The sequence below is a fragment of the Pseudophryne corroboree genome, chromosome 3 (assembly GCF_028390025.1).
Source record: "Pseudophryne corroboree isolate aPseCor3 chromosome 3, aPseCor3.hap2, whole genome shotgun sequence".
NCBI classification, from domain to species: Eukaryota; Metazoa; Chordata; class Amphibia; order Anura; family Myobatrachidae; genus Pseudophryne; species Pseudophryne corroboree.
In genome coordinates this window covers 52,002,981-52,015,873 of record NC_086446.1, presented here as the reverse complement: position 1 = coordinate 52,015,873, position 12,893 = coordinate 52,002,981, and the positions used below count along the sequence as shown (strand labels likewise).

General features: G+C 49.3%; 1 protein-coding gene across 1 annotated transcript in view; it reads left to right on the top strand.

Annotated features, from left to right (window-relative positions):
• The window catches only part of LOC135054713 (zinc finger protein OZF-like), a 45,493-nt gene that overhangs the window by 12,979 nt on the left and 19,621 nt on the right, over window positions 1-12,893 (top strand). The window contains exon 6 of the mRNA XM_063957996.1: window positions 6,578-6,686. Within this exon, the coding sequence (XP_063814066.1) occupies window positions 6,578-6,686 (109 nt within the window). The remainder of the gene's footprint in view (window positions 1-6,577; window positions 6,687-12,893) is intronic.

The window sequence follows — 12,893 nt, the reverse complement described above, 5'->3', positions numbered from 1 at the left end:
CCTAGTGGATGCTGGGGTTCCTGAAAGGACCATGGGGAATAGCGGCTCCGCAGGAGACAGGGCACAAAAAGTAAAGCTTTAGGATCAGGTGGTGTGCACTGGCTCCTCCCCCTATGACCCTCCTCCAAGCCTCAGTTAGATTTTTGTGCCCGGCCGAGAAGGGTGCAATCTAGGTGGCTCTCCTAAAGAGCTGCTTAGAAAAGTTTAGCTTAGGTTTTTTATTTTACAGTGAGTCCTGCTGGCAACAGGATCACTGCAACGAGGGACTTAGGGGAGAAGAAGTGAACTCACCTGCGTGCAGGATGGATTGGCTTCTTGGCTACTGGACATTAGCTCCAGAGGGACGATCACAGGTACAGCCTGGATGGTCACCGGAGCCTCGCCGCCGGCCCCCTTGCAGATGCTGAAACGAGAAGAGGTCCAGAATCGGCGGCAGAAGACTCCTCAGTCTTCTTAAGGTAGCGCACAGCACTGCAGCTGTGCGCCATTTTCCTCTCAGCACACTTCACACGGCAGTCACTGAGGGTGCAGGGCGCTGGGAGGGGGGCGCCCTGGGAGGCAAATGAAAACCTTTTTTGGCTAAAAATACCTCACATATAGCCTCCGGGGGCTATATGGAGATATTTAACCCCTGCCAGAATCCGTTAAGAGCGGGAGACGAGGCCGCCGAAAAAGGGGCGGGGCCTATCTCCTCAGCACACAGCGCCATTTTCCCTCACAGAAAGGCTGGAGGGAAGGCTCCCAGGCTCTCCCCTGCACTGCACTACAGAAACAGGGTTAAAACAGAGAGGGGGGGCACTAATTTGGCGTTAGAAATATATAAAAAAGATGCTATAAGGGAAAACACTTATATAAGGTTGTCCCTATATAATTATAGCGTTTTTGGTGTGTGCTGGCAAACTCTCCCTCTGTCTCCCCAAAGGGCTAGTGGGTCCTGTCCTCTATCAGAGCATTCCCTGTGTGTGTGCTGTGTGTCGGTACGTGTGTGTCGACATGTATGAGGACGATGTTGGTGAGGAGGCGGAGCAATTGCCTGTAATGGTGATGTCACTCTCTAGGGAGTCGACACCGGAATGGATGGCTTATTTAGGGAATTACGTGATAATGTCAACACGCGCCAAGGTCGGTTGACGAAATGAGACGGCCGACAAACTATTAGTACCGGTCCAGACGTCTCAAAAACACCGTCAGGGGTTTTTTTTAAAACGCCCGTTTACTTTAGTCGGTCGACACAGACACAGACAGGGACACTGAATCCAGTGTCGACGGTGAATAAACAAACGTATTCCTTATTAGGGCCACACGTTAAGGGCAATGAAGGAGGTGTTACATATTTCTGATACTACAAGTACCACAAAAGAGGGTATTATGTGGGATGTGAAAAAACTACCGTAGTTTTTCCTGAATCAGATAAATTAAATGAAGTGTGTGATGATGCGTGGGTTCCCCCCGATAGAAAATATGGGCGGTATACCCTTTCCCGCCAGAAGTTAGGGCGCGTTGGGAAACACCCCTTAGGGTGGATAAGGCGCTCACACGCTTATCAGAACAAGTGGCGGTACCGTCTATAGATAGGGCCGTCCTCAAGGAGCCAGCTGACAGGAGGCTGGAAAAATCATAAAAAGTATATACACACATACTGGTGTTATACTGCGACCAGCGATCGCCTCAGCCTGGATGTGCAGAGCTGGGGTGGCTTGGTCGGATTCCCTGACTAAAAATATTGATACCCTTGACAGGGACAGTATTTTATTGACTATAGAGCATTTAAAGGATGTATTTCTATATATGCGAGATGCACAGAGGGATATTTGCACTCTGGCATCAAGAGTAAGTGCGATGTCCATATCTGCCAGAAGATGTTTATGGACACGACAGTGGTCAGGTGATGCAGATTCCAAACGGCACAAAGGTGTATTGCCGTATAAAGGAAGAGGAGTTATTTGGGGTCGGTCCATCGGACCTGGTGGCCACGGCAACTGCTGGAAAATCCACCGTGTTTACCCTAAGTCACATCTCTGCAGAAAAAGACACCGTCTTTTCAGCTTCAGTCCTTTCGTCCCTATAAGAGTCATATCTGCCCAGGGATAGAGGAAAGGGAAGAAGACTGCAGCAGGCAGCCCATTCCCAGGAACAGAAGCGTTTCCACCGCTTCTGACAAGCTCTCAGCATGACGCTGAGACCGTACAGGACCCCTGGATCCTACAAGTAGTATCCCAGGGGTACAGTTTGGAATGTCGAGACGTTTCCCCTGCGCAGGCTCCTGAAGTCTGCTTTACCAAGGTCTCCCTCCGACAAGGAGGCAGTATGGGAAAAAATTCACGAGCTGTATTCCCAGCAGGTGATAATTAAATTACCCCTCCTACAACAAGAAAAGGGGTATTATTCCACACTATATTGTGGTACTGAAGCCAGAAGGCTAGGTGAGACTTATTCTAAATCTAAAAAAATTTGAACACTTACAAAGGTTCAAATCAAGATGGAGTCACTCAGAGCAGTGATAACGAACCGGGATCCATGTCCCAAATTTGCCCTTATCACTAAGGGTACCTCAGGTTCGTGGTACAGAACTGTCACTATCAGTTTCAGACGCTGCCGTTTGGATTGTCTACGGCACCCCGGGTCTTTACCAAGGTAATGGCCGAAATGATGGTTCTTCTTCGAAGAAAAGGCGTCTTAATTATCACTTACTTGGACGATCTCCTGATAAGGGCAAAGTCCAGGGAACAGTTGGAGGTCGGAGTAGCACTATCTCGGATACTGTTACAACAGCAGGGGTGGATTCTAAATATTCCAAAATCGCAGCTGATCCCGACAACAAGTCTCCTGTGCTTAGGGATGATTCTGGACACAGTCCAGAAAAAGGTGTTTCTCCCGGAAGAGAAAGCCAGGGAGTTATCCGAGCTAGTCAGGAACCTCCTAAAATCAGTGCATCATTGCACAAGGGCCATGGTAAAAAAAATGGTGACTTCCTTCGAAGCAATTCCAGTCGGCAGATTTCATGCAAGAACTTTTCAGTGGGATCTGCTGGACAAATGGTCCGGATCGCATCTTCAGATGCATCAGCGGATAACCCTATATCCAAGGACAAGGGTGTCTCTCCTGTGGTGGTTACAGAGTGCTCATCTTCTAGAGGGCCGCAGATTCGGCATTCAGTTTTGGATGTTGGTGACCACGGAGGCCAGCCCGAGAGGCTGGGGAGCAGTCACACAAGGAAAAAATTTCCAGGGAGTGTGATCAAGTCTGGAGATTTTTCTCCACATAAATATAGCTAAGGGTAAATTTATAATGCTCTAGGCTTAGCAAGACCTCTGCTTCAAGGTCAGCCGGTATTGATCCAGTGGGATAAAACATCACGGCAGTCGCCCACGTAAATAGACAGGGCGGCACAAGAAGCAGGAGGGCAGTGGCAAAAACTGCAAGGACTTTTCGCTGGGCGGAAAATCATGTGATAGCACTGTCAGCAGTGTTTCATTCCGGGAATGGAAACTGGGAAGCAGACTTCCTCAGTAGGCACGACCTCCACCCGGCAGAGTGGGAACTTCATGGGGAAGTTTTCCACATAATTGTAAACCGTTGGGAATTACCAAAGGTGGACATGATGGCATCCCGTCTGAACAAAAAACGGGACAGGTATTGCGCCAGGTTAAGAGACAGGCAATAGCTGTGGACGGTCTGGTAACACCGTGGGTGTACCAGTCGGTGTATGTGTTCCATCCTCTGCTTTTCATACCTAAGGTACTGAGAATTATAAGACGTAGAGGAGTAAGAACTATACTCATGGCTCCGGATTGGCCAAGAAGGACTTGGTACCCGGAACTTCAAGAGATGCTCACAGAGGACTTATGGCCTCTGCCGCTAAGAAGGGACTTGTTTCAGCAAGTACCATGTCTGTTCCAAGACTTACCGCAGCTGCGTTTGACGGCATGGCGGTGGAACGCCGGATCCTAAGGGAAAAGGCATTCAGGAAGAGGTCATTCCTACCCTGGTCAAAGCCAGAAAGGAGGTGACCGCACAACATTATCACCACATGTGGCGAAAATATGTTGCGTGGTGTGAGGCCAGGAAGGCCCCACGAAGAAATTTCAACTCGGTCGATTCCTGCATTTCTTGCAAACAGGAGTGTCTATGGGCCTCAAATTGGGGTCCATTAAGGTTCAAATTTCGGCCCTGTCGATTTTTCTTCCAGAAAGAATTGGCTTCAGTTCCTGAAGTCCAGAAGTTTGTCAAGGGAGTATTGCATATACAACCCCCTTTTGTGCCTCCAGTGGCACTGTGGGATCTCAACGTAGTTCTGGGATTCCTCAAAACACATTGGTTTAAAACCAGTCAAATCTGTGGATTTGAAGCATCTCACATGAAAAGTGAACATGCTCTTGGACCTGGCCTGGACCAGGCGAGTGTCAAATTGGTGGTTTTTTTCTCAAAAAAGCCCATATCTGTTTGTCCTTTCGGACAGGGCAGAGCTGCGGACTCGTCCCCAGTTCTCTCCCTAAGGTGGTGTCAGTGTTTCACCTGAACCAGCTTATTGTGGTGTCTTGCGCCTACTAGGGACTTGGAGGACTCCAAGTTGCTAGATGTGGTCAGGGCCCTGAAAATATAGGTTCCAGGACGGCTGGAGTCAGGAAAACTGACTTGCTGTTATCCTGTATGCACCCAACAAACTGGGTGCTCTTGCTTTTAAGCAGACTTTTGCGAGTTGGATGTGTAATACAATTCAGCTTGCACATTCTGTGGCAGGCCTGCCACAGCCAAAATATGTAAATGCCCATTCCACAAGGAAGGTGGGCTCATCTTGGGCGGCTGCCCGAGGGGTCTCGGCTTTACAACTTTGCCGAGCGGCTATTTAGTCAGGGGCAAACACGTTTGTAAAATCCTACAAATTTGATACCCTGGCTGGGGAGGACCTGGAGTTCTCTCATTCGGTGCTGCAGAGTCATCCGCACTCTCCCGCCCGTTTGGGAGCTTTGGTATAATCCCCATGGTCCTTTCAGGAACCCCAGCATCCACTAGGACGATAGAGAAAATAAGAATTTACTTACCGATAATTCTATTTCTCGGAGTCCGTAGTGGATGCTGGGCGCCCATCCCAAGTGCGGATTATCTGCATTACTTGTACATAGTTACAAAAATCGGGTTATTATTGTTGTGAGCCATCTTTTCAGAGGCTCCGCTGTTATCATACTGTTAACTGGGTTCAGATCACAGGTTGTACAGTGTGATTGGTGTGGCTGGTATGAGTCTTACCCGGGATTCACAAATCCTTCCTTATTGTGTACGCTCGTCCGGGCACAGTACCTAACTGAGGCTTGGAGGAGGGTCATAGGGGGAGGAGCCAGTGCACACCACCTGATCCTAAAGCTTTACTTTTTGTGCCCTGTCTCCTGCGGAGCCGCTATTCCCCATGGTCCTTTCAGGAACCCCAGCATCCACTACGGACTCCGAGAAATAGAATTATCGGTAAGTAAATTCTTATTTTCATGTGAACCAACCTATTGTGGTGCCTGTGGCTACTAGGGACTTGGAGGATTCCAAGTTGCTGGACGTAGTCAGGGCCCTGAAAATTTACGTTTCCAGGACAGCTAGAGTCGGGAAAACTGACTCGCTATTTATGCTGTATGCACCCAACAGGCTGGGTGCTCCTGCTTCTAAGCAGACGATTGCTCGCTGGATCTGTAGCACGATTCAGCTTGCACATTCTGCGGCTGGACTGCCGCATCCTAAATCTGTAAAAGCCCATTCCACAAGGAAGGTGGGCTCTTCTTGGGCGGCTGCCCGAGTGGTCTCGGCCTTGCAACTTTGCCGAGCAGCTACTTGGTCGGGGTCAAACACTTTTGCAAGGTTCTACAAGTTTGACACCCTGGCTGAGGAGGACCTAGAGTTTGCCCATTCGGTGCTGCAGAGTCATCCGCACTCTCCCGCCCGTTTGGGAGCTTTCTTATAATCCCCATGGTCCTTACGGAGTCCCCAGCATCCACTTAGGACGTTAGAGAAAATAAGATTTTACTCACCGGTAAATCTATATCTCGTAGTCCGTAGTGGATGCTGGGCGCCCATCCCAAGTGCGGATTGTCTGTAATACTTGTATATAGTTATTGTTTAACTAAAAGGGTTATTGTTGAGCCATCTGTTGAGAGGCTCAAATTGTATTCATACTGTTAACTGGGTTTAATATCACGAGTTGTACGGTGTGATTGGTGTGGCTGGTATGAGTCTTACCCGGGATTCCAAATCCTTTCCTTATTGTGTCAGCTCTTCCGGGCACAGTATCCTAACTGAGGTCTGGAGGAGGGTCATAGTGGGAGGAGCCAGTGTACACCAGATAGTCCTAAAGCTTTCTTTAGTTGTGCCCAGTCTCCTGCGGAGCCGCTATTCGCCATGGTCCTTACGGAGTTCCCAGCATCCACTACAGACTACGAGAAATAGATTTACCGGTGAGTAAAATCTTATTTTTTACTATATCATTGTCTTAGTGGCGTTACCATTAAAGGGGTAACTGGTGAAAGGGTGCATCGATTTACCAGGGGTAGTACTGTTTAAATCACTATGTTCAAACTGTTATTTATGTGTTATATAGATGGAAGGCATGCCAGTTATTAAAGTGGAAGATACAGAGGGAGAAGAGACATATGTGAGGGCTGCTCAGCAGTGTAAGGAAGAGGAAATCCCTACAGGTACCAGCACAGGTGAGTAAAAAAAAAAAACTTACTACAGAGCAGTCACATTTTCCTATCTCGGTTACTGCAGCTTTATCTTATCCTACACCCTCCACTGTCTGTACAAAGTAATGAGGGACATGTATCTGCCCAGTGGAGGAGTCAGGAGCCATCAGACACTATTATACTCCTGCTCTCCCCCTCACATCATGTCACTGTGTGTTACCAGTCCACAGATCTGACCAGTCTCCTCCCCACACTCTCTGGTGTATCTCATACATCAGGAGCGATCAGCCCCTATTATACTCCTGCTCTCCCCTCACATCATGTCACTGTGTGTTACCAGTCCACAGATCTGACCAGTCTCCTCCCCACACTCTCTGGTGTATCTCATACATCAGGAGCCATCAGCCCCTATTATACTTCTGCTCTCCCCCTCACATCATGTCACTGTGTGTTACCAGTCCACAGATCTGACCAGTCTCCTCCCCACACTCTCTGGTGTATCTCATACATCAGGAGCCATCAGCCCCTATTATACTTCTGCTCTCCCCCTCACATCATGTCACTGTGTGTTACCTGTCCACAGATCTGACCAGTCTCCTCCCTTCACTCTCTGGTGTATCTCATACGGGTGGTCTTCTGTATGCCGGCGGTCGGGCTCCCGGCGCTCAGTATACCGGCGCCGGGAGCCCGACAGCCGGCATACCGACACTTATTTTCCCTCGTGAGGGTCCACGACCCCTATAGAGGGAGAATAAAATAGTGTGGCGCGCGTAGCGCGGCGAGCCCGCAAGGGGCTCATTTGCACTCGCCACAGTGTCGGTAAGCCGGCGGTCGGGCTCCCGGCGCCGGTATGCTGGTCGCCGGGAGCCCACCGGCCGTAGTGAACCCTCTCATACATTAGGAGCCATCAGCTCCTATTATACTCCTGCTCTCCCCCTCACATCATGTCACTGAGTGTTACCAGCCCAGAGATCTGACCAGTCTCCTCCCCACACTCTGGTGTATCTCATACATCAGGGGCCATGAGCCCTTATTATACTCCTGCTCTTCTCACATAATGTCACTGTGTGTTACTAGCCCAAAGATTTAACCTTTGGGTGTAGTGTAGATTCAGTATTGGTCTAGCCTCACTAAGTATATGGATTTTGGGACCTTCCTCAGATAATGAGGAAGAGGTCCCATCGATTTACAGAACTTCTTTTCTCTGTCAGCAAGGCTTTTGGGACACTTAACCAAGGGATTGTAGGCTGATGATACAGTTGTTAGGTGCTAGGCTCTATCTTTAAAACTAGGCTCCTCCGCCCCATCAACCCCATAATGCCAGTTTCTCTGACGTCCTAGTGGATGCTGGGACTCCGCAAGGACCATGGGGAATAGCGGCTCCGCAGGAGACAGGGCACAAGAATAAAAGCTTTAGGATCAGGTGGTGTGCACTGGCTCCTCCCCCTATGACCCTCCTCCAAGCCTCAGTTAGATTTTTGTGCCCGAACGAGAAGGGTGCAGGTTAGGTGGCTCTCCTGAGCTGCTTAGAATAAAAGTGTATTTTAGGTTTTTTATTTTCAGTGAGTCCTGCTGGCAACAGGCTCACTGCATCGTGGGACTAAGGGGAGAAGAAACGGACTCACCTGCGTGCAGAGTGGATTGGGTTTCTTAGGCTACTGGACATTAGCTCCAGAGGGACGATCACAGGTTCAGCCTGGATGGGTCCCGGAGCCGCGCCGCCGGCCCCCTTACAGAGCCAGAAGAGCGAATAGGTCCGGTGAAATCGGCGGCAGAAGACGATCCTGTCTTCAGACTAAGGTAGCGCACAGCACCGCAGCTGTGCGCCATTGCTCTCAGCACACTTCACACTCCGGTCACTGAGGGTGCAGGGCGCTTGGGGGGAGCGCCCTGAGACGCAATATAACAGATAATACCTTAGGTTGGCAAAAGAATACATCACATATAGCTCTTGGGCTATATGGATGTATTTTAACCCCTGCCATTTTTACAGAAAAGAGCGGGAGATAAGGACGTCGTGAAGGGGCGGAGCCTATCTCCTCAGCACACAAGCGCCATTTTCCCTCACAGCTCCGCTGGAAGGACGGCTCCCTGACTCTCCCCTGCAGACTTGCTACAGAATCAGGGTAAAAAAGAGAAGGGGGAGCACTATTGGCAGCTAAAAATTATATAAAAAGCAGCTATAAGGGAATAACACTTATATAAGGTTATCCCTGTATATATATATATATATATATAGCGCTTGGTGTGTGCTGGCAGACTCTCCCTCTGTCTCTCCAAAGGGCTTGTGTGGTCCTGTCCTCTATCAGAGCATTCCCGGTGTGTGTGCTGTGTGTCGGTACGTGTGTGTCGACATGTATAAGGAGGAAAATGATGTGGAGGCGGAGCAATTGCCTGGGTTAGTGAGGTCACCCCCTAGGGAGTCGACACCTGACTGGATGATCGTATTTAAAGAATTAAGTGATAATGTCAGCACTTTGCAAAGAACGGTTGATGACATGAGACAGCCGGCAAATCAATTAGTGCCTGTCCAGGCGTCTCAGACACCGTCAGGGGCCCTAAAACGCCCGTTACCTCAGTGGGTCGACACAGACCCAGACACAGATACTGAGTCTAGTGTCGACGGTGAGGAGACAAAAGTAATGTCCAGTAGGGCCACACGTTACATGATCACGGCAATGAAGGAGGCATTGAATATTTCTGACACTACAAGTACCACAAAGAAGGGTATTATGTGGGGTGTGAAAAAACTACCAATAGTTTTCCCTGAGTCAGATGAGTTAAATGAGGTGTGTGATAAAGCGTGGGTTTCCCCCGACAAAAAACTGATAATTTCTAAAAAATTATTGGCACTATATCCTTTTCCGTCAGAGGTTAGGACGCGTTGGGAAACACCCCCTAGGGTAGATAAGGCGCTCACACGTTTATCTAAACAAGTAGCGTTACCGTCTCCTGATACGGCCACCCTCAAAGAACCAGCAGATAGAAGGCTGGAAAATATTCTTAAAAGTATATACACACATACTGGTGTTATACTGCGACCAGCAATCGCTTCAGCCTGGATGTGCAGTGCTGGAGTCGCGTGGTCGGATTCCCTGACTGAAAATATTGATACCCTGGATAGGGACAATATACTGTTAACTATAGAGCATTTGAAGGATGCATTACTATATATGCGTGATGCACAGAGGGATATTTGCACCCTGGCATCAAGAGTAAGTGCTATGTCCATTTCTGCCAGAAGAGCGTTATGGACGCGACAGTGGTCAGGCGATGCGGATTCCAAACGACATATGGAAGTATTGCCGTATAAAGGGGAGGAGTTATTTGGGGCTGGTCTATCGGACCTGGTGGCCACGGCAACGGCTGGAAAATCCACCTTTTTACCCCAGGTCACTTCACATCAGCAGAAAAAGACACCGTCTTTTCAAACTCAGTCCTTTCGTTCCCATAAGTACAAGCGAGCTAAAGGCCATTCCTTCCTGCCCCGGGGCAGAGGAAGGGGAAAAAGACTGCACCATGCAGCCGCTTCCTAGGAGCAGAAGCCCTCCCCTGCTTCTGCCAAGTCTTCAGCATGACGCTGGGGCTTTACAAGCAGACTCAGACATGGTGGGGGCCCGTCTCAAGAATTTCAACGCGCAGTGGGCTCACTCGCAAGTGGACCCCTGGATTCTACAGGTAGTATCGCAGGGGTACAAACTGGAATTCGAGGCGTTTCCCCCTCGCCGGTTCCTGAAGTCTGCTCTACCAAAGTCTCCCTACGACAGGGAGGCAGTTTTGGAAGCCATTCACAAGCTGTATTCCCAGCAGGTGATAATCAAGGTACCCCTCCTACAACAGGGAAAGGGGTATTATTCCACGCTGTTTGTGGTACCGAAGCCGGACGGCTCGGTGAGACCAATTTTAAATCTGAAATCCTTGAACACTTACATAAAGAGGTTCAAATTCAAGATGGAATCACTCAGAGCGGTGATAGCAAACCTGGAAGAAGGGGACTATATGGTGTCTCTGGACATCAAGGATGCTTATCTCCACGTCCCAATCTACCCGTCTCACCAAGGGTACCTCAGGTTTGTAGTACAAAACTGTCATTATCAGTTTCAGACGCTGCCGTTTGGGTTGTCCACGGCACTAAGGGTCTTTACCAAGGTAATGGCCGAAATGATGATTCTTCTTCGAAGAAAAGGCATCTTAATTATCCCTTACTTGGACGATCTCCTGATAAGGGCAAGGTCCAGGGAACAGTTAGAAGTCGGAGTAGCACTATCTCAGGTAGTGTTACGTCAGCACGGGTGGATCCTAAATATTCCAAAATCGCAGCTGATTCCAACGACACGTCTACTGTTCCTAGGAATGATTCTGGACACAGTCCAGAAAAAGGTGTTTCTCCCGGAGGAGAAGGCCAGGGAGTTATCCGAGCTAGTCAGGAACCTCCTAAAACCAGGCCAGGTGTCAGTGCATCAGTGCACGAGGGTCCTGGGAAAAATGGTGGCTTCTTACGAAGCGATTCCATTCGGAAGATTCCATGCAAGAACTTTTCAGTGGGATCTACTGGACAAATGGTCCGGATCGCATCTTCAGATGCATCAGCGGATAACCCTGTCGCCAAGGACAAGGGTGTCTCTTCTGTGGTGGCTGCAGAGTGCTCATCTACTAGAGGGCCGCAGATTTGGCATTCAGGATTGGATCCTGGTGACCACGGATGCAAGCCTGAGAGGCTGGGGAGCAGTCACACAGGGAAGAAATTTCCAGGGCTTGTGGTCAAGCATGGAAGCATCTCTTCATATAAACATTCTGGAACTAAGGGCCATTTACAATGCCCTAAGTCAAGCGAAACCCCTGCTTCAGGGTCAGGCGGTATTGATCCAATCGGACAACATCACGTCAGTCGCCCACGTAAACAGACAGGGCGGCACGAGAAGCAGGAGGGCAATGGCAGAAGCTGCAAGGATTCTTCGCTGGGCGGAAAATCATGTGATAGCACTGTCAGCAGTGTTCATTCCGGGAGTGGACAACTGGGAAGCAGACTTCCTCAGCAGACACGACCTCCACCCGGGAGAGTGGGGACTTCACCCAGAAGTCTTCCACCTGATAGTAAACCGTTGGGAAGAACCAAAGGTGGACATGATGGCGTCCCGTCTAAACAAAAAAACTAGACAGATATTGCGCCAGGTCAAGGGACCCTCAGGCAATAGCGGTGGACGCCCTGGTAACGCCGTGGGTGTACCAGTCAGTGTATGTGTTCCCTCCTCTGCCTCTCATACCAAAGGTACTGAGAATCATAAGAAGGAGAGGAGTAAGAACTATACTCGTGGTTCCGGATTGGCCAAGAAGGACTTGGTACCCGGAACTTCAAGAGATGCTCACGGACGAACCGTGGCCTCTACCTCTGAGAAAGGACCTGCTCCAGCAGGGGCCTTGTCTGTTCCAAGACTTACCGCGGCTGCGTTTGACGGCATGGCGGTTGAACGCCGGATCCTGAGGGAAAAAGGCATTCCAGATGAAGTCATCCCTACCCTGGTCAAGGCCAGGAAGGACGTAACCGCAAAACATTATCACCGCATTTGGCGAAAATGTTGCGTGGTGTGAGGCCAAGAAGGCCCCTACAGAGGAATTTCAACTGGGTCGTTTCCTCCATTTCCTGCAAACAGGACTATCTATGGGCCTAAAATTAGGGTCCATTAAGGTTCAAATTTCGGCCCTGTCGATTTTCTTCCTGAAAGAACTGGCTTCAATGCCTGAAGTTCAGACATTTGTAAAAGGGGTACTGCATATACAGCCTCCTTTTGTGCCTCCAGTGGCACCTTGGGATCTCAATGTTGTGTTGAGTTTTCTAAAGTCACATTGGTTTGAACCACTCACCACTGTGGACTTCAAATATCTCACATGGAAGGTGACGATGCTGTTAGCCCTGGCTTCAGCCAGGCGTGTGTCAGAATTGGCGGCTTTATCATATAAAAGTCCTTACTTAATTTTTCATTCTGACAGGGCAGAATTGAGGACTCGTCCTCAATTTCTACCTAAGGTGGTTTCTGCATTTCACATGAACCAACCTATTGTGGTACCTGCGGCTACTAGGGACTTGGAGGACTCCAAGTTGCTTGACGTTGTCAGGGCCCTGAAAATATATGTTTCCAGGACGGCTGGAGTCAGAAAATCTGACTCGCTGTTTATCCTGTATGCACCCAACAAGCTGGGTGCTCCTGCTTCTAAGCAGACGATTGCTCGTTG